At 44.2% G+C, this 22774-nt stretch overlaps 1 protein-coding gene across 1 annotated transcript in view; it reads left to right on the top strand.

Moving 5' to 3' along the window:
• Positions 1 to 22774, top strand: part of LOC128707460 (POU domain, class 6, transcription factor 2) — a 55096-nt gene that overhangs the window by 31117 nt on the left and 1205 nt on the right. Inside the window, exons 2-7 of the mRNA XM_053802412.1 lie at positions 18206 to 18440; positions 18534 to 18812; positions 18895 to 19705; positions 19783 to 20228; positions 21186 to 21366; positions 22083 to 22139. Coding sequence (XP_053658387.1) covers positions 18206 to 18440; positions 18534 to 18812; positions 18895 to 19705; positions 19783 to 20228; positions 21186 to 21366; positions 22083 to 22139 — 2009 coding nt within the window. The remainder of the gene's footprint in view (positions 1 to 18205; positions 18441 to 18533; positions 18813 to 18894; positions 19706 to 19782; positions 20229 to 21185; positions 21367 to 22082; positions 22140 to 22774) is intronic.

Here is a 22774-nt window from a genome sequence, read left to right as displayed (position 1 = left end):
TCGAAGATAATGTAGAAATTTCGTCATGAAATGATAAAATTTTACCAATTTCTTCGGTATTTTTCCAGTCCAATTGAAGCATTTAATGATATTTTTTGTGGCTTTTTGGCGTTTTTGTAAAGGGAAAGTCGATTCTGTGCAAAATTTTATAACCATCAATTTCCAAAGCATTTTGACATTACGCACATATCTTTAGGTAAAAATGTTTAAAGAATCAAAAGTTTTAATGGCCGAGTACACCCGGGATAAGGTGACCTTTCACGGCTTAGAGAAGAAAATGTCTTCAAACGATTGTGAATTGTATCTTAGATTAAGCTACCCCGTTATTTGTAAGCAATACTGCCTAGCCGTCCTTATTGAATAAAAAAAAGTTTTAATTTAGCGAAGAAACCATAGAGCAGACCTAGTTTCACTTTAAGTTGAAAATAGTCCAGAAATTGTGGCGTTCTCACTTGAAACCTTGTATACAATAAATAATATAAACTAGGAATGCCATTAGAAATTTTACGCTTTAGAAATTGTTATTTCAAATTAATGTTGATTTTGATGTTGATTGTAGTTTATTTAGGAAAAACAGAACAAACAGAACTAATGTCCTTGCTACATAACTCAAAAGCGTCCAAAAGCACGACTCATACACTCATTCTGTAAGAGATTAAATCTCGAAAGGATTGTGCCCGGCTTACATATAACTGGTATTCAGTTTGGGGATCATAATTTTTAAGAAATATTTTTTCTTAAAATTTTCCAAGATTTTTGGAACTTGTCCAATAATTGATTCAACAACACATATTTTCACAACATCGTTAAATTGATGCAGGATTCCACAAAACACATGTGCCATTTTCCATCACGTGTACGTGAAAACCAAATTCACTTAAAAAATGCCATCGAAAACAGATAAATCTAAAAACACCGTTTCGTCACATCCCGCGCATTGAAATCTTTTTTATCAACCTCCCGCAGTTTGCCTCCGTTCCGTTGCCTCCCGCTCTCTCCCATTCCCGGGTTCCCGCTATCGCCCAGCGCGCTCCCACTCCCCAGCGGGGCTTGATTCGTCAGATTCCGTTTGCATCTTCGCGGCGGTTCACTTTTCCGAGTTCGCTGTCCACGCCATCCCACCGAGGGCCTATGTACAGAGCGCAGCATCCAACGGGGCAAACAGGCCGGGATGCTTTATTTACTCACTCACTCACCGTGGTCTCTCGTTCGGTCTCGCTCTGCATGCGAACTGGGGGTAAAGAAAAAGTTCTCGCGAGCACATGTTTCGGGTCGCGTACATAAAAGCCGCACAGCAACGAAAAAAAAATGGAGGAGAAATTGTAAAAAAAATAACAACTACCCAAAACATACTGAAACAGAAAAAAAAACACACACACACATTTCAAAAACTCCCCATCTTTCATGAGTGAGTGTGTGCGTGTGTGCTAGAGTAGGAAAAAACTAGCACGCGAATGTGTGGCAAAGTGCGCGAAAACAGCTCACGGGGGGTTGGAAAATATATGCATACATGCGCTGTGTATGTGTGATACGGGTTTTCTCTCCCCTCCGCCTCCCTCTTCCTGGTGAGATAATATGCGGGAGCACCAGCCAAAACAACAACCAAAACAAACAATCGCAGTAGCACACACAACAAAAAAAGCCACCACGCTGTTGCTGTGCCGAACTGGGGATGATGCGATACACGCGAAGTGACTGCTGACTGCTGCTGCTGTGGCTAGTATTATGGAGGAGAAGAAGGCTTTCGATATGATTTGTCATCTCTCCGGTATGGCATGGTTCATATTTATTTTATCCAAAGAAAGAAAAAAAAAACAAACCCCCACCCGACGAATAGGTGTACACGACGAAACGGACGCGCGAAGTCGCTTTTCCGACTTCGGACGAATTTTTTCCCCAACCTGTTTTTCTAACACCACGTCCACGTGTTTTCCGTCGCGTTCTGTGTGGTGGCGCATATTTTTCATTTTGCGCGCGCTTGCTTTCGCTCTCTCGCTCGCTCTTTCTCCCTCTCACACACGCTACGCTTGAAGCATGAGGGACTATTTTCGGGCATCGGGCATTGCTGCTGTGCTGGCGCGGAAACGGTTGACCCGCACAGAAGTAGGTGGTCACTAATGAATTGCTTACTTAACTTTCGCGCGGAAGTCTTCTGGAATTGTGGTCCGCTTTCCACCGGGCTGCAAATCCGTGTCCTTGCAAACGGGCAGGGCGTGGAATAGTGTCCACGCGAACGAATGGCTGTAATTCTGTGGTTCCGTGGAGGAGTGGGGGTTTCGCTGTACTATCTCGATAAAAAAGAGCATTACTGCACAAACAAAATTGTTGGTTGCACCAGATGCGATGTGCATTAGCTTATTGGGACGGGCGTGCAAAGATGAAAACGTACGGTATGGATACATATTGATAATATATGTGAGAAATGAAACGATTTATCAAGAATTATGTTGTGAGCGTACTTCATTTGCATCTATTCTTCCCGGAATTAGCTGGAATGGCGTTTCCAGTAAATATATCTTTTGCTTTAACCCCCATAAATGCAAGGTTTTCATTCGTAACCAATCAAAACTGTTGCAAAAAGGCAGTAGATTTCCATTAATCGTCGAAAAGCTACATCTTTTTTCGATCAAATTTCGCTCCATTCTCGCGTATGCAAATAATGCTCCGCTTCGCCGGCAAGATATTCACCGAATTAATCTAAAAGCTTTCCACATTTGCTGGACATTTGTGCAGACGGAGTTTTTCTGTCACCGTTAGACAATCCATCTGCATCGAAATAGAATTAATTTACTGCCTTTTAATTGGTCGCTTTTCGCGTCCAAAATGCTCTCCCGCGACGGTTGGGCATTCAGCTGGGCCTTGGGTAAACTATTCCTAAAACAAAAAAAAAAACTGTTGAGCACAAATGTGTAGCCCGCGCGGTTCAGCCACTCGGAGCTTCATTTTTCCTCCCGACGTACGTATAAATCATTGATTTGCCAAATACATTTAACAAGGAAGGAAAATGAACAAATCTACGGGAAAGAAGCTAAATCCTCCCAGCAACAAAAAACACCCCTCCCTGGGGCCTTTCGATCCTTCCGCTTCTTCCCAGGACAGGACAAAACGGGAGGGGTTTTGGAAAATGGACTCTCAAGCCCGGTCCGGGCTTGGAACTGTTTGCGCGTATAAATCTTTCATCCGTTATGCTCCACTTTGCGCAAATAATAATGCACAATGGATTCGCCGAATGGCTTTTACATTTATTTTGTTCTATTTCACCTCCACCATTTGCCGGTCAAACTCTGTCACTTCTGCCGATAGAATAGGACTTTGTTTTTTTTTTTATTTCACGTGTGCAAACTCAGTCAGTCTTTTGCGCATATTTGTTTCCATCTTGCACACACCAGTTCGCTCGTTCCCAAATTTACCATACGACGGATAAAAGTGCGAATGGAGCTGCAGCAGCGAAAAAAAAAAGATAAATATCGATCCTAATCTAAATGCTCATAAATGCTGCACAATGACGCTTCCGGTTTTGTTCGGGAAAACTCATTCTATTATCTGGCCAGTTTCCACATGTACCCACATGTGCCTGCTGTCACGGGGGGGTTAGAGAGGAAGAAAATGGCGAGGACGAAAAAAATGAACGCCTCATCGTGAAAATTTCGCTCGTATCGGGACGGGGCACAAGCGATCCTAACTTTACCACGTATCCCCGATAGGAGATCAACTCATGGCGAAAGCAGAAGAAGAACAAAAACACATTCAAAACGGGTTACGTTGGGAGTTTGTTCTACCCCATCCCCCACCCCCGTTTTTTTTTCGCTCGTGGTGAAAATGGGCAGGCGGGGAGTGTTTCTGCAGCGAATTTTTGAAACTGTCTATTGAACAAAGATTTGTCCGGTTGGAGTGCGGGAAGTCCTACAAGCGCGGCACATTCGGCCACAGTGGGTTCCACCCTTGCACACGAGCGAATAAAAATGGTCATCCCGTACCCACACACACACACATCCGCACGTAAAAGCCGAATACAATCCGCGCGATGGTGTAGTAATTAAAATTAAATCCAAAACGTGTGCAAAACTCCATTCCGGCATCATCTATTTTGCCATTTTGCTCGCTTGTTGGGAAAAAATCAACCCGCTTCCCCCCCCCCCACACAAAAAAACTCCTTCCCTTGGGAGGGGGTGTGGGGGGGTACGGGGTGGAAAGAAAAACAAAACAAACCTCATCGATGGCCACTTCCGTACACTTTCGCGAAAAAAGCCATTTACAGTCGGGTTTGACCATCACCCATAAGCAGCAACGATAGAGAATGAGTTGAACGTAGCGCAGGAACAAGTATTGCACAGCAGGATCGGCTGGAGGGAAATAATAGACCAAAAAACAGAGAACCAAAACCATCCCCCCCAAAATGAATAACGTATCTCTCAAAACCGTTGCAGCACTTACTTTGATACGGTGCTGCAGGGTGGGTGGGCACTGAATTTTCCGGCCGGGGGGAAAAAGAAATAGAAAAACTACCGCGAAAATGTGAACGGTTCTGTATTTTCCGCACCCTTGTTCCTATCTTCCAACCCTCCCCCATACCTGCACCTTTTGGAAAGATTAATCTAAATACATGCGCCGTGTCGTACGTAAAACGCGCCCGGAACGCGACCGTGATGCATCTCGTCTCGTGCCGAGTCACACCCAAACGGTGCGGCACTATAGATTTCACTGCGAGAAAAGGCATGATCATCAACCTTCGTTCGTCGCCTCTTTTCTTTTTTTTTTGTCGCTTACGCAAAAATGACATTCGCGCGTATCGGGAGGGGGGGTTTTTTTGTTGTTGTTTTTGGTGTGCATAATAAAAACAACAGTCTGCTTTTCTTCCTTTTTCCCGTCCCGCGATGGTTCAGCGTGAAAATTACAACTCCCTGTTATAAGGGAGGATCGGTGGAAAAGGATGAGAAAACTCGGCGCTTCGCTACTGTGTAATTCTGGACGAAAATGCGCATGAAAAACGCCACGCGAAATGCCCAGTTTTCCTGTCTCGCGCGAAAAACGATTCCATTTTTTTTTGGTCTTTTCCTTTGGGAAGCTAAATCAAACTGTATTTATTCCTCACACCCATCGGTCACGCAGTGATGGGGGTGGTGGAGAATCGGTGGTCCAAAATTTCAAATAGCGTTCGGAATGCTTTTTTTTTGCCATGGAGAAAACCAATCCGATGGCGAAACACGTCAAATAGAAAAGAATTAAGCCACTGCCACCCATCATACATGCAGTGGGTGATGCCCCCCCCCCCCCCCCCCTCAAAAGCATGAGCAGCAAATGGTACGATTGGTACAGCGAAGTACAAGTGGCGAAAAATATATGCACATACGCGATCCACGACGATTTGCCTGCCACAAGATAGGGAAGCAATAACAGCGAGAAAGGAAAGAAAAAAAAATAGTCCACTTCACCCACGGCACACTGTACTTTTCTCGATCTACTCCCGTGGTGTGGTGAAAAAGCACATTCCAACTCATCCTTCCCCGCACGAAACAAAAAATATCCATCCTCTCGGGGAATCGAGAACTTAACTTTCAGACTCCGTATCGAAACACCAGCTTTGGGGAGGGATTTTTTTTTTGGTGGTGGTGGCCAGTCAGTCCGGTGGAAAGTCCTTCGATATAAAAATTTATTTAAATATAAATGCACTTTCATGAAAGGGTGGAGCGAACGATATACCACACACACACACACAGACCAGAAAACATCCCGAGCTAGTTCGTCGCTTTGCAGAATCTAATTTTTATTTTCTTCCCACCGAATCCCAAGCCACCCGAACGGAATTGCTTTCCATTATTGTTAATGTATGCTCGTACGTGTGTGTGTACGTATGTATAGGAAAAAAGGACTTTTCTTTTTTTCAACCGTCGAATTGGTGCAAATGCAAAACGGCCACTTGGTAAAAATCACCCACTCGAACGATACACGAACGGGTTCGTCGTCTGCTGCCTAAAATTCTCTAACCACCTCTCCCTTCCGAAAAAAAAATCCCCCATTATTGGGGCAACATGGGATGGAATGTTGGGTGGATTATTGCTTGCTCTCTTGTGCTGGCTAGGAAAATATCGCACCCAGCAACGGGCTTCCTCGCCGGGTTTTTTTTTTCACCGCACGCGCACGCACATATAACGGACCAAATGCATCTCCTGGCACGGTCCAGTCCGTGCGTATTTTTTTTATTTGCTAGCGATAGTGTGAAAAACAGGGTAAGAAAATGTGCAATAAAAAAGCATTTCCTCGCCAAATTTACCCTTACACCCACACACTCGTACGGATGCATCCACAGGCGAACCTAATGCCGAAACGGTTCGCCGGTCCGTTTGGTGCGTCAATTTTAGGGGTACGGCCTATTCATCCCGTTTTGGTGCGACGTGGCAAAAAAATACGACTAAACAGAAGCGACGGAAGAAGGGAAAAGGGGGTTGGGTGTGGGGGGGAGGGAAAAATGCCAAGCACCACGACACCTAGGTGCTGGCGCAGGAACCCAATCCAATCCATGGCATTCGGGCTATTGCGCGTAATTTTTCGGCGATCCAACAAGGGAAAACTAGCCACCGTGCTAGGGAGGCTATCTTTCATTATTTCCTTTTTGGCCGTTGCTCCCACCTCACAACTCACACACTGCCGAATACCATGGAACGGACCCAATCGCGAACGCCAAAGTTAAGAGCCTTATTCACATGTGTTTGTGTGTGAGTATGAGTGTTATTTTTTTATCTTCGCATTCCTTTTTCTTTTCCTGCGCGTTATTTTTTTGTTGTTGTTTCCCCGTGAAATTTTATTCCTTTCTCGTTCTATTCGGTTTCTCAATTTATTTTTCTCATTTTCTCGATTGTGTATCTTCTTGTTGAGGTTCGGTTTTTTTGTGTGTGTGTTTTAGTTTTGTTTTCTTTTTTTTTGGCAACAGTGCACCCAACATTGGGCTCGTATGTATGTTTTTTTGTCCTAACACACACACACACACACACACACACGCTTAACTTTGCACTTTTCGGTGATCGGAAAAGTATAGCAAAATTCACCGACACATACCTCCTTCTATGACTTTGCATCCAGAGGGGAGGAAGGGGGAGAGGGAAGGGAAGGGAATTGCACCACCCTGCTTTCCATCAAAGTATGATAAAATAAGCAACCAACAACAAAAAACAGTACACACACACACACACACACACACACATATGCAATCCTCAAATGGTCTTGGTCTCGCGAAAAGCTCATTGCAAATGACCACATCTAGCAGATTTTTAGGTATGTGAGAGGGAGGTTGGGGATGACATGGGGTTTGGGGGAAGAGAGGGAGGGGTTGGAAAATATGCAAACTCTCACTTCGCTCTCTCACTCTTTCCTTCATTCTCTGTCTCAATTTTCCCAATCCTCGCGCTTGTCCCGATCCATCGATCCATTGGTCATCTTTTCCATCCCCCAAATAGGGGATGGAAGCATTTTTTGTCCGTTTGTCCCCGGTAGCTTCTGGAGTTTTGCGGAAGAGCAAAACAACATTGCCGAACCGGTGGAGTGTGGGGATGGAATTCTAACGTTCAAACTACACCAATCAGACACGAACAAGGGCAAGGGGTAGACATTCCACATCGCGCGCAGTGTATGTTGTTGCGACGACGCTGTCCTGTGACTCCCAATGTCCGGGGACCAGCTTTCAGAAGTTTCCCATTTTTCCAGTTGATTTTCTTGTCGTTTTTTTTTTTGCGCTGGCTTCGTTTGGCTGACTGATGCACACGGGGTTGGACCCCGTACGGGGGTTGCGTGGGACTGGGTGGGTTGAGAAAATACATAACAAACGCGCGGACTGCAAATATATCAACAGAGCACAGTGGATGTGCCGCGGATTTTTATTTTCCACCGTCACTGGCGGTGGCTTCGGATGGAGGAGGGGGGATTGGGAGAGGCAAAAAAAAACCAAGGGGATGTTCTACTCGTGCCTCGTCGACTTCTTTTTGTGGTGAGAAAATAAAACCGACGCAGGATGGGTGCACCATGTGTGTGTGTGTGTGTGTGTGAATGCGTTTTTCGTAGTTTTCCTTTTCTCAGCTTTTGCGTTCCCCTTTCCTAGGGGGATGAGGGTGTGCCATCCTGCGCCAGTTTGCCTCAGTCGTGTGCTTTTCTTTTTTTTTTTGGCTGCCGGGCGCAAGGGTGAGTTTTGAGTTGATTTTCTCCTTCTTTATGTGGTTCGCGGAAAATGCGGGAAAAAAGCGATTTCGATCAACAACGCAATGTCCGAAGCCCCGACCCGACCCCCGGCAGTTGGAAATGGTAGCGGGATTTTCGGGGGACGCTTGTGTTTGGACATTCGCACACACATACACACACACACACACACAGCCACACATGTGACCGAATGTCCAATCGCCAAAGGACCTATCGAAACGGTTGCCCACCCCAGCAAAGCTTTTGCCAGGCAATGAGATGCGATTTAATTTTTCTTTTTCTTGCGCGTTGTGCGATGTTTTTTTCCGTCGTTTCGACTTGCTACAGTTCCATCCCACAGTAAATCAACTTATGGAGGTCTACGTGCCAACAGTTTGCCAGTTTGATATTATTCCAGGCACATAGCATTGTTTTTTTTCTTTTCGAGTCGAGTTTTGTGTATTTGCGAGAAAAAGTGTAAAATATTAATCTAACAGAAACCCGCCGAAATTGTTCGAAAAATTGTAATTGGATGCTTAAGGTCGAAGAAACATTTGGTGAAAATTTTCAATCATCGAGTTGATTTAAAAATATTTTATGTTCTTAACTTTTCAAAGTTTTATCGCGTTTATGTTTAATCTTATTTTATTAAAATGTCTAAAACCTTTGATTTGGTTAAGTAAATATTTCAGCTTGCATTGCATTTCAGTTTTTAAGCTGTTTTTTACACCATTAATAGTATTTTATTCCATGTTAGTATTTATCAAGAGCTTTATTGTGCTATATAAGACATGGTGGACAAAAAATGATGAATTTTCAGCCAAAATATTTTGAAGTCCTTCACTTTGATACATGAATGAATATAAATTATATGTCAACGAGACAATTTTGCTCTACGTTTAGTGCATGTATATACTTTTGTGGATGAAATAGTGTAATTCAATTTGAATTTATGATTACATAAGTCAAAACCTTGTAATTCGAGGGTGTGATGATCATTGATGATCATGATCATTTATAATGAAAATATCACAATTTTTAACAGTATGCAAAACTAATGAACGATCAAAATACTGTAATTTTCATATATCACTCTTAAAATAGGCACAGTTCACATATTATTGCAACAGCGTTCTTTCTATTACCTTAAACACTAACTGCAAAAACATAATAAAACACAAACAAAGGACTTCTCTTAGCAATCTTTATTTGCCAAATCGATTGCCTCAAATTTGGCCATTTAGAGCAGATAAAAAATCACGTCCTCCTTCGCCGGGTTAGTTTTATTGAGTCCCCATTTCTCCCGGTCGATGATCCTCTTAGCTCGTACAAGATCGGCACGATCAGTTTCAGTGCTTGATGTGGCGCCCTCTACCGCCAAACGGTCGAAACCAGCTGTCGCATTCGAATCGACCGTTGAATAATGTTGAACACGTATGTTTGGATGTGTATTATTTCTCTTGACCACATTCATAAACTTCTATTTAGAGCAATTATCGTTCTTAAAATTCACAAAATTGACCATTAACTGGTGCTTTTCATAAAACATAACACAGATGATTCATGTTCAAATGAAGAAATTGAACCCATTGTATGACATTATTTTTCTGTTGAAGTAAAGCATGTTAAGGCAGATGGGGGATGTTCCCACCCTTATTTAAAGATCTTGATCATGAAAAGGCTTTTTCATCCGTCATTTCGGTAAGCTATGTAATTATGCCTCTTCCAGAATCGATTTCATCTAGAACAAGCTCTACACCTCTACATATTCCACTTCAACATGGAATGAATGAATCGGGAAATGGCTATTATAATTCGTAAATATTAAGGATAAAATGTCTCACTAAAATCGATCGGAATCCTAAATTTGAGCATCCTTTTTTTTATCTTTATTTGGAATTTATCTTATGCGAGACATTTGGAACACATTTCATTTCACCACAACCGAATGGATAATAATTTCATGCAAATCATATTCCATTTGTTTTGATGATCATTTCGCCCCGAAAATTCGCACAAATTGCACACATTCATCCAGCGAACGCAGAACATGCGCAAGAACTGCCCATTAAACACGATCAGCTACCTAACCCCTGGAGCCTGCATTGGTGTGATGTGTTCGCTTTATCGTGCACCGTAGCACAGTGCTACGTACTCTAAATTCAAATGGTCAACAAAAACACCCTTTCATCCAGCGCCATAACGATGCAAACGATGTTACATTTTACAGGCGGCACAAATTTCGGCCTCGAAGATATTAATTCATGCAAAGCATCTACGGAAACGGAACAACAACGCACACACAAAAAAAAGCATAGAGCCAAATCCCGCTACGCCCAATCCAATCAAACTCGCGCATTGCATGGTTTTTAGAGGATTTTTTTTCTACCGGTGGTATCGCACCAAAAAAAAACAACATCCAGCCAGCAGTCTTATTTTAGCATCCTTTTTCCCGGTACGGCGGCCAAAATAAAAAATGGCACCGTAAAACTTTCCAGCAAGCGATTGCCCACACACGGGTGCATCTAAGCTGCCATCAATATTCGCGGACACTCACACAGCTTCCGCAATCGGATGGGAGTTGGAAACAACTTCTAAGCCACCCTGCCCAAGCATCAGGTAACTGCAGTTACGTGTGGGGGGGGAAAATTTGATAACGGCTGCAATATTTTGTCCGAATCACACCTTTTGCAGGCGTGAAATATGTACAACGCCGAAGGACACACACCCAACCATTGGCTATGGGTCCGTTCCGGTGGGATGAGAGATTTTTTTTTCGCTCTCTGTCCAACGGAAATGAGGGGGTAGGGAAATCGAATGAAAATCTAGTCTAGCATATAAGGAGGAAAAATAAAAATCCTCCCAAAATAATATACACAAGTGAGCAAAGTTTTTCCACGCGCGCAAAACTTTCCCTTAGAAGGTGTGTGGGGTGTGCTGGCCGCAACACAAAGCTCGTCGCTGGCCGCGGGAAAAGAAATTATGGAAAAAACGGAATTACGATCCTCACAGACACACACACACACACATGGCCATCTTTCATCCACCAAAAACAGTAATGCTCGGACCGATGGGGATGCAAACAAAACTACAAACAAAACACGGCAGGAAAATGCAGATATAAATTAAAACACCATCGCGCATAACTCGGTGCGCGCGCTCGGCCCAAAAGGCGTCTAAAACCCACGTGGCCGGGCTGTGTTGGTGGTGATGGCTTGTGCGGAATTTTTTCAGCCCACTGTAAGCCATCATGTATAAGTGAGTGAGAGAACAAAAAAAATACCCGCGAGGAATGAGGAAAATGAATGCGAAGAATCGATTCACGTGGAATCAACGCGGGAGGACTCTAGCATAAGAGACTGATGATGCTATTATTTCTTCTTTTTTTCGCCTCTCTTTGCTATTATTTGCATACACACACACACACACGTATCAGGATGAGCGAGGGGGATGAGGTGAACATTTTTATGTCCGAGGCAGCACCCATTGGTCTTCAGTGCCATTGTACCGACCGCAGAGGTGTGAGGGTTCGTGCTATCCATATTGCATTTTACAACATCGTTCATATCGACTAAGTCGTTTTCCCGAAGTGGGATGATGGAGTGTACTTTGAGAGGAGAGGGGAGCACGATTGAGGAAGGTTGAAGTGATTTGCTATGCACCCCGTGTCCTACTCTCCTTTTAGCTCCCCTACCCCCACACACTCACACGTAGATACAATTACACTCACCTGACTATCACCGCCTCCTGGTGGAGTTCGGTCGCGTAAAGTTCGCGCAAACGCTTCGTTTCTGTAATATGTCCGGTTGTTAAAAAGCAACAACAACAAAAAAATTGCAGGAAAATAATACTGTCCTCACTCACGCGGTGTCCAATATCCCCGCGTGATGGGTGAAGCAGACATAGAAAAGCGTCTCCATGTGGAGAAAAGCGTAATCACACATGAGGGAGGAAAAATGCAGCAAAGCGAGGAAATTAAGGGAGACGAGAGAAAAAAACAAAGAGAGAGAGAAAGGGAGAGAGAGAGAGAAAAAAAGCGTCAACGTAATAAAGCATTAGCATTGCACACATTATAAACATCAGGGCCCCTGGAATACGAACGAGAGGTGGCCATTCCGGCACCCTTGATGGAATGAAAAAGTCAAATTCATCCCCGCCCTGCTCGCCGTGCCGCCAGTCCAAGGCCCCATTTGCACGGATGGACGTGTCCTGTCAACGGGTGGAGCATTTGGGGGAGACGATTTTTTTTTAATCGTCTTCGTCTACCCGTCCGAGGAACACATATTGAATTGAGTTTTCTCCTCGTTTGCCGAACGGGAGAATACGGGGGGATGGGATGAGGGGGTCTATTTCGCGACAACGGTATCCGCGATGTCCGTCCGACATCTGGTCATTTGCAACGGTGCTGCAGCCGACGGTGGTGGCTTCACTGGCCGAACCATCGTTCTATCGTCGTCCATCGAACGGACGAGCGCACAAACGAATGTCAAACCACCCAGGCACGGTAAATCGCGGCCCTGTTCGCACCCTGAATCCCTAACACCACAGGGGGGAAGGTTTTTTTCCTCTTTTTCTTAACCCTCAAGTGTTCTCAATTGAAACATTCAATCGTTGCAAACGCTTCACTATTGCAACTGCACAATTTATTGATTGATTTAGCGTTGAAAGCTGACCATCCTTTTGATGCAAACGATTTTTTCCTCAGTTAACTTTTTTTTTCACTCTCCCTGTGTTTTATGGTTTGCAGTTTTATAGAAAATACTATTCGATCACAAAATTTACTACCGTGCTTTTGTTTTTTTTTTGTTATTTTAGTAATGTTCTTTTTTTTTTGAGAATAAAATCCATCTGTAAACAATTTATAATCCACAAAACTATGCGCCATTCTCTTGCTAGCTGAATATCTTAAAATTCGTGAATCTTTGGAGAATTTATGCATCTCAGTTTGAATATCTGCAGGTTTATGGGCTTCTATTCCTATTGCATAACTAAATATATCTATGCCATTGAAGACTAGCAATAATTGATGTTATGTATGTGCAAAACAAGCTGTAACAATTCAAAATGCATCTAATCAATAATTTTCTTATCATTGGGCTGAGATTCATGATCTCCATCAATCTTCAAATATTCGTAAAGTTTAATGAAGGAGTAGAGTTTCAGAACCATTCATTGGCTCTGAAGATTCGTTCAGATTCATGAATCTGAATTCGATATTTCCTACCATTAGTTTATCTTTTTCACTCTATGATTATTCACCGATACACTTTCAGAATACTTGCTTCATGCTTGAACTTTATTCGAGATCTCAAGAACAACTGTCTTGAACTGGTCCAAAGTGATGATCCTACATTTTTTGAGAAACGAACTCAAAAAAGATCTAAAAAAAAAAGCCTATAGTTTACAAAGTTTTGTCCAGGAAGTCGGTTAACTCGTCCCGACCCAAGGTTTTGGTCTAATTGATGTATGCACCAGGCCACATCGTCCTACCGGAACACGTAGTACATATCTAAGTAGGCTGAAGGTAAATACATTCTACAAAATCTAAGAGTTATAGCACGCTAGTGATTAAACAAAACTGCAACAATCCGAAATACTCAGAATTTAGCATCAGAACTCTGATAATGCTACGACAATTACCACCCGAAATGTTTTAAATTTTATCTTTATAAGTTTGATTAATATTTCTTAGTATCGTTTTTTCTCGAAAACAACAGGTTTACATTTGAAAATAAATATTCACCCATTTCCATCTTTCACTTCTACTTTCTAGCTTCCTTGTGTCATCCTCTGCGAAGGGTTAATTTACTCATTTGAATTTTTCCCTGCACAAGCAAAATGATTATTCTTTCCCTGTGCTCTATGTACGACACTAGCTCTTCACTTTTTTTTCCTGTTCTCTCCGCCGTTTTTGTGTTCTCCCTCATACTTTCCCTTCGCTATAAAACTCTCCTTCTAGTTCGCTTTGTTCCAACGCCAATTGCCTTCAATGTGCGCGCGTAATTTCGCGCGTTCAGTTGCCTCATATGCCACCAACCGTCCATGTTTCCTGCCCAAGCTACGTTCAGTTCGACTTTATTGTTGATCGTAATCAACATCAACATCGACTCATCTCCTCGCTTGCCTCTGTTGACTAGCGCTGTTGGATCCGAGTGGCAGGCGGGAAAGAGAGCGAAAAAAAAAAACATGCAGGAATCTGAAAAGAAGGAGAAAATAAAAATCTACACACGGTCGCGTATGTGCAGAGAGACGTATGGTAACTGAATTTAAAACACCCACGCCTTATATCATTATGGCGATTATTATGCGACTGGATAAAAACGTGGACAGGTGTGGTGCGGTCGGGAAACCGGGGACCGGGAACGTTCGTTCCCTATCTCTACGTGGCCCTCTTCCTGTTTCTCGCAACCATTCTGTCTCCCTGTGCCGTATCTTTAACGCTGATCTTTTCGAAGCTTACCTCATTTCCACGCCGTAGATGGACGCCGTCCATCTGGGTTAATAAGGCGGGGTGGTTGGTTGGTGATTAGGGACGGGAATGGGTGGGGGGTAAAAATCGCGTCCCCTCATCGTTCATCAATATACCGGCCGATAGCTATAAAGGGCGTACGGGGATGGTCCTCCACAACACCAACACACCCCCGCGCGCGGTAGTAACTCCCAGGATGACGCAGGGACAACGATCCAGAACGAAAATCGCCAGAGCATACTCTCAGCCAGTAATCATGATTCCTGACTCGCAGCAAAAGACAGCTCTTTGGGTGGGAGTGTTATGGGTGCGCAAAAACAGCAAAAAAAATCCACCCTTATCTTTCTCACTCGTGCTGTTGTCTCTCTCCCACTCGGGGTTTAAATTTCTCACCATCCCGTCGATAATCATATTTCTCTAGGCGCTTGCTGCTGCTGCGAAAATATTTTACACAAACATACATGCACACACACACACACACCCATAGTTCACCCCTTGAAGGCAATCACCCTTCATGGCCGATGCACCCACAACACCCTCTTTTTGCACCCGGCCGTTACATCGGCAACTTATCGATGTTTTGCAATCCAGCGATGCATCCAGTCCAGGACCTTCGGTCGTTTCGTCCTGGGGTGGTTTTTTTTCTCACCCCCCCCCCCCCCCCCCCCTATATATCCTTGCAAATAGACGCCGGTCAGTACCGTGGCATCGATGGCTTACATGGGGCGGCTTAAGTTTGTGTAACCCTTCTATCAAACCCATCCACCCCAAACCTTCCAAATGCAAAATGCCCGTGATCGCGTGAGGTTACGAACGAACGAAGAACGGGTACACACAACAACGGAAAGCAAAAGAGAATATTGCAAAATTTGCAAAAACGCGGCAGGAAAATTATACTCACACACACACACGGTATGTGTGAGTGAAGGGGAAGGGTGGGGGCGGAGGGCAGTGTGGGGGGAAAGGCGAGACGCACCGGAGACTTAATAATGCTGCCGCTGGACATAGCTCTCGAGTCGTTCGTTCACTTCAACCCGGTCCCGTGCTCCGGCCAGTTCGTTCATTAATTTGGTGAAATAATTAAAATAGATTGGACCATCGTCATCCGAGCATGGCCGGTGGGTGACAAACGGGAAATGGGGTAGGGGAGGTAAGGACCATATTCCGGGAATGGACGAGGGAAAAGCGGTAGCCAATGCCCGTTGAAGTTAAAAATCAACTCATCACTAACTAAGGTCGATAAACATGTGCCTGTACGGGCCGAGCTCTAGCGTATGTGTGGTGGAACACGAGAATGTGTGTGCTATTTTTTCAAATCTATTTATTTCTAAGAGAACCAGAAAGAAAAGCGCGACAGGGTAAGCGTGCGGGATGTGTCAATAATATTATCGCTTCAAACCGATTTCATTTTTTACCCTCCAAATGAGTGTTTGCTCGCTGACGTTTGATTGCAGATTTTCCTTCCCCTTTTCCACCATGGTTTTCCCACACCCGGCGGTGAATGGATCTTGAACGGGCACCCGGTTCGTGGTATGCCTTCGGGGTAAAATTTGGCACCCAGCGTTCCGGTGTTAACCAAATATGGCACTTTGTGTACGGTAGGGGAATGGATGGTTTTTTTTTCCTCCTGTGCCACTGCCACTCGCATAGGTGGGAGGTTATGATAATTTGGAAATAAAAATTAATCGACTTTGAACACGGCACGGTGCTTTATGTGTTTGTGATTTTAAAAGTGATTTTAATCGATATTAGAAGAGAAACATCCCATACAAAACAGCTGTTCAACAAATTATTCATCATTTTATTACACTTATCTAATATCATTTTATCAATTGAAATATTGAAAACCCAGTTATTAAATAATAATACCTTCACGTGAAACAATTTATTTGCTAAATAATAAATAAGGAACACACGAGAAACAACGTTCGAATACCGCTTCATCGTCCACTACCATTGAGGTTCGTTCTCAGCTCCAAGTCCCTGCAGGAGACACTCGCTTATTTTTCTTTTCCTTCCTCACAATGAAAAAATAACATATGAAGTCACGCCTTCCATCGCGCAAGTCGGAAATTAGAGACAGGTCAAGTGCCAGCACTGTCCTTTTTCTTGCCCACCACCCTATTAGGAGTACATTATGTGCAATTGTACACTATTTCTCGTTGACTGGTGGCTGGGTTGGTAAAGAAATTGTACCGAAAGTATTATTTTTCTTTGGATTCTCGAGAGTTGAGCGTCTATAGATAATTGAAAACTGCCCAACCCTGCAAACAATTTAATTCCTGTAGCGATCTTTGTAAAAGAAAAATTAATAACTGAATAAAACACCAAATCTTAAGGATGTATTTAAATTATTAAACCCACTATACGTTTTTGTTCTTATAAGGATGAATATATTTATAATAATTTCAAAGCTATCAAAGAACTAATAGTAGTGGCGCCATTAAAACAACTCACTCAAACCCAAGGAAAAGCTCTTTTGAGAAGAAATCCTAAAGATCTTAAGCTCAAAAATCAAATCATTCATCATGTTGCTTGTTTAGCTGTTTTCTCATTTCAGTAAACTTGGAATGAAGAAATATTCCTTGATTACGTTCGTTTAAATTCTTGATTCCTAGAGATCTTCCATTTCTGAAGATCACGCGCTAGTTCGATCTGGACATTAGTCCAGACATTGATCGAAATATGCAGGCATTTACTAACATATGGCTAAACTTCGGTTGGAGTACTAACTGTACTAACTAACTGGAGCTAATTTCAAGATTCGGGATTCGGGGTGGGCATAGACGTGGTAGGACTGACTATCCAGTTATAGGTTAAAAAGGTCAAAGAATTCAAAGGCCGCCAAAGAATCTTATAGGTCATAAATTGCATATCTCTTGAAATATCTTGAGAAGAAAGTTCTCTTGAGGTTATTGTGCAGCTAATGAAGACGATAGACGTGACTCACCTTAGGACAATCCTTAGGTTTTGCGGATCGTCGGAAATTTAATTCTCTTTCTCCCTTTCAATCCTGTGTGTTTGGTTCTACTTCATATATAATGCATCTTTACCTTGGCATATAGCACATATACAGTCTTTTCCCGAGTTACGCGACACTCGAGTTACGCGAATTCCAAAAATTTGACAATTAATGTAATTTTGTATGTGGAATTGAAGTTTGTGTTTTTCAATTATTTTTCAAGTTCGAGTTACGCGAATCTGGCACGCATTATTCGCATAACTCGGAAAATGACTGTATTTGAAGAAATAATGAGATAGTGTCAGTATGCATCCTGACGGTTAGCTACCCGGTGTAGCTATTTTCTTTTCATGCACTGTGAATGTCAACGTATAACATAACCTACAAAATGTAAATACACGTGCTTCTGTTCTTCTCTCGGCAAGTCGTCTATGAATTAGAAGTTTCTAAATTCCATCCGAAAATCATTTCAGATAGCAACCGTTCTTAGACTTAGATGAATTTATTTTACAAAATTAAAAGCTATTTTTACTATAGTATGACTCTCTTGTAGACGAAACTAAACTGTAGATTATTAATCCATTTACTCTTCTGTTGTTTCTACTTCGCAGAATAGAAGACGAAGTGATCATTGTAGCCGCTCGAACAGTCCATTCCTTAGTCCGACCACAGCCGAACTAGACGGTCGGTGCAGTAACAACAGTAACAAAGCGGCCGGCATCCTGCGGACTGCCCAGGACAAGATGTCTCCCCTCTCGATGCCCACCGGTCCGAGTGCGACCTCGACGACGGCAGCTGCCGCCGCTGCTGCCGTAGCTGCCGCCCAAGTACACCTGAATGGAACTAGTGAGTACATATCGCACACCATCCGACTGTAGAAGTGGAGCGAAGGTGAAGCTAACACAGGCGCACACCTTCTCGGTATGTTTTCTTTTCCAGTGCAAGACATGCTAAATCTACAGAAACTGCAAAGTCTAGCACAGCTGACGGGGGCGAGCGTGTTGGGACCGAGCCTGGGATTGCCAACGTCCCCGTTGCTAGGGAACTCACCCCTCAACCTGAGCCTATCGGGTCAAAATCACAGCCCGCAGGTACTGGGGTTGGGGCCGTCTGCTCCAATTGCGACGGCCGCACCGCAGATGCCGCAGCTGCTGCTAGCGTCGGGACAAATAATGCAGGGAATCCAAGGTGCTCAGCTGCTAATACCGACATCTCAAGGTAGGATCTATTGGAAAGTTCACCGATCGCTTGACTGAAGTGTAGACTAAATTGCATTGTACGCCTTATTCCCACATCCCAGGAATTGCCACTCAAACGATCCTCACGATCCCGGTCGGACAGCAGGTGATATCCAACATGAGCAGTGAGGCCCTGCTACAGTCGTTGAACTTTAACAACTCCCTCAGCGAAACGCTTAGCTCACAGGCGGCCCAGGCAGCCGCTGCTGCTGCCGCCGCTAGCGGTGGTCTTTTCGCGACTCCCAGGGACACTTCCGGATCGTCCAGCTCTGGGTTGCTGTCGACACAGTTGCTAGCGTCCGCGGGAAGCCACACGTTGCAGCAATCGCAACAACATTCCCCCAAAGGTTTGCACTACGCCAACCATCACCATCATCACCACCATCACCATGGAGAGGTGAAGTTTAAGCCAAACTCCGCGTCCGCTTCGGCCAGCTCGGTGTCCAGCTCGGTCTGTTTGTCCACCGTGCACGACACTCACCGGCAGCAGCAGCATCAATCCTCCCACTCACTATCGTCGTCCACCGCTTCCAACTCCCTTGGACATGGGACCGGCGGTCGGATGACGCCGGACATGCATCGGGCAAAGATCCAATCCGGCGAATCACCGAAGCGGATCTTGCTGGCCACGTCTTCTCCACCCGTGTCAACGCTTAGCCGGCCGGCTAGCTATGCCTCCTGCTCGTCGTCACCTTACGAGAAATCGATGCCACTGAAGCGTACCCATTCGCCGCCGGCCACCATCAACTGTACCACGCCGAGCAGCAGTAGCGGCAGTGGCCACTCCAGCAACGGCCATTTGCAGGTGAACGTCCACAGTGCCATCATCAGTGCAACGAGTCCACGCTCTCCATCGGACAGTGCAATCAACAGGTATGTTCGCTTTTGTTCCGCCACAACGATAATCCTTCCTTTGCAACGTTCTTACTTTCCTGGGCTCGTTTTATCAGACTTGGTCTATCGAGTGGCAGCGAACTGATCACGTCCAAGTCGAAACTATCGCCTGCCGGTTCATCCAGTTCGGGCCTAGCGCTGCCCAAGGAGCAACCGTCTACCCATCCACATACGTCCGTCTCACCGCTGCACCATCATTCTTCCTCCGGGCCGTCTGCACCCGGATCAACCGGCCGGCCCGGGTCGTGCGATCTGGAACTCATAGAGCAGCAGCAGCAGCACCATCACCGGGCACCTTCGGTAGACGACCTGGAGTTAGACAAACCGTCCACCGTCGGCAGTAGCAGCGGTACGGTGCATCAGCTGCAAAAGCGACCCCATCACAGTGCAACCAGTACGCCACCGCCCAAACTAAGTCCCGCTGGTTCCGCCGGCCGGTTATCGCACAGTGACGACGACGACGATGACGCATCGAACCACGAATTTCTGGAAGAGCATCCAAGTAAGCCAAAGGTTTAGTTCTTCTGATTTTAGCTGTGCATTGTTAGACGTTTAAGTAAAATATTCCGTCAACTCGTTGGGGAAGATTCGTTCAAATTCGGCTGTGCATATTCGGAGTAACCTCGATGGAGGAGAAATTAAAATATATTAAAGTCCCTGTATTTGTTCGCAATCAATCATAATCAAAGGGGGAACCAAGAGAAGGAATGTATTTTACGACACGATCGTCAATCTCGATCGCGTTCCTCATTACTATTGGGTGTGCCGATCGCATCGAAGCAGCCACCGTTGCTGAAACTTCCCTCTACTGTAACCTCCATAATTTACTTCATTCGGATGCGGTCGAGTAGCATGAAATAAAGATTTAGTTCCTCTCGGTCCGCTCGTACTCTAACCCTCCCGTAACGAGCCCTCATTCCCCATAAACCCCAGCAGCATATGTCATTCATGTTCAATTCTTTACAGCACTTCTGTTCTGTGTCTTTCCCTCGCTCCGGCACACCAACACCGAGTGCTGCGAGTCAATTAATTTGACATTCTTTATTAACGCTTAATTTACGCTAAACATTTCCCCTTAATGTGCTTTATTAGTCGCGTACCCCGCGTACTTTCGGACCGGCGCACGCTTGCACGTCTTTTACATTATACATGATTGTAGAACATTTGGCTTTGGCGGTGGCGACCGCGAAACGAGGCACAGCGGGTCGACATTAACTGTTCGGGCTGTGTGATGCGATGGTGATCGGGGCCGCGGGTCGCTTTCCTGCCATCTTTGCCAATAAAGCCGGAGTTCAATAATATCTCACTCTGCTCCCGCATTGTCACACACACACCGCACGGTCACAGCCTCCAACCGTATCGACTTTCCGTGGTCTTTCTATATTGGTTTAATTTTCTATCTACCCCCCTCGCTTTTTTCTCTCTTCTCCTTGCTTCGCCCCGAATCGTGCGGCTGCAGATGAGTTAACAATCAATCAAACTAATTGCAACGTGGTGGACGGTATCGATCTGGACGACATCAAGGAGTTCGCCAAGGCGTTCAAACTGCGGCGACTGTCGCTCGGACTCACGCAAACCCAGGTCGGCCAAGCGCTGTCGGTCACCGAGGGACCTGCCTACAGCCAGAGTGCCATCTGCAGGTAATATACCTTTCTTTCGAATTGTTTACAATTTTGAGGAACATTTGGGGGCGCTACAAAATGTCACAAGACAGTTTAAAACGTATTGGAACTATTAAATTTTCATATACAAAAAAAAACGAGCTTTACTCTAAACAAAAACTTCTCTCTCTGAAAGCTTTGTTGCAAGTAAACATGAATTATAAAAAATTCTTTATAGTATTACCTTCACACAATGAGGATAATAACGATGAAGATCGCTCGTTAAACTTAAAACAAAAGTATCTAAAAATATATAAAACGCTTGCAAAAATTCTAAATTCACTCCCACCACCAACCAACGTCACCTATGCACGATGAAGGTTGGACACACGTTGCCAGGACATTGGTTCGTTTCGCATTAGCGTACGGACGTGATCAACCTCGAAGTCAATTGACCGCTCTTGGCAACGCATACGCTTCCGTTTCATGTAAACTTATCGTTTGTTTCTTTCCATTGTTTCTTCCTTTTTCTTGGTTCGTTTCGTTCGGTTCGGTTTGCCACCAAACATACACACAAACATAAATCGTGATCGTTGCCAATCCTGCCCAACACCAAACCAAACCAAAAACAAACAAAAAACAACCAACCTGTGGATGATGATACACATTACGACCTACATCTAACACAAAATACCCTCCATACAAACACGCCGCAACACAAACAAAACACACGTAACCATTTGAACAAAAACCAGCGCTCTTGCCGCCCAGATGTACTGTGCAGCGCAACTTTCATCGCAGCAGCAGCAAATGTATGTATTAATTGATATCAATACGGTTAGCAATATTGTGTTATTGGTTTTTCCCCTTTTTGTCTATGGTTTGTATTTTGTTCGCTACACTTGCTTCATTGTTCAACCCACTTTCCGTTCATACCGGTTTCGGTTTATGCGTACGGTTGTAGAGCTAGTAGTTAAGCATGCGTCAAGAAAACGAATGGTCACACACTAACACTAACTCCCAAGGTAAGATGCGACCTCCCAATAACCGATCCTGCCCCGATACGTGCACAAACACCCGAACCCGTTTCGATCGTTTAAGTGAACGAAATTAAAACCCATTAACAGTTTAATGAGCGTAAATCAAAAACCCGTCACAAACAGGGGTTTTTAATGCTAGACCATCAATTGTCAATTTAAGGGATCGTCCTTCTGGGGTTGTTAAACAATCAAAGTACTAGAAAAGACAAGCAATCAAACGAAGGCACACACACTATTTCCACTGTGTAATGTAGCATAAAACACGCTTAAATAGAAGTAGTTTAGTAACTGTTGTGCGCAAGTGTAGAAACTGCTAATTTTGTGCGACATTTTAAATGAAGGTAAGCTTTTCCTCCTGTGTTTTTCATTCCCGTTTTTCAATTTTATTTTCTTATTTTAATCACTCT

This window comes from Anopheles marshallii, chromosome 2 (assembly GCF_943734725.1).
Source record: "Anopheles marshallii chromosome 2, idAnoMarsDA_429_01, whole genome shotgun sequence".
Lineage (NCBI taxonomy): Eukaryota > Metazoa > Arthropoda > Insecta > Diptera > Culicidae > Anopheles > Anopheles marshallii.
This window is presented reverse-complemented; position numbering and strand designations above follow the sequence as displayed.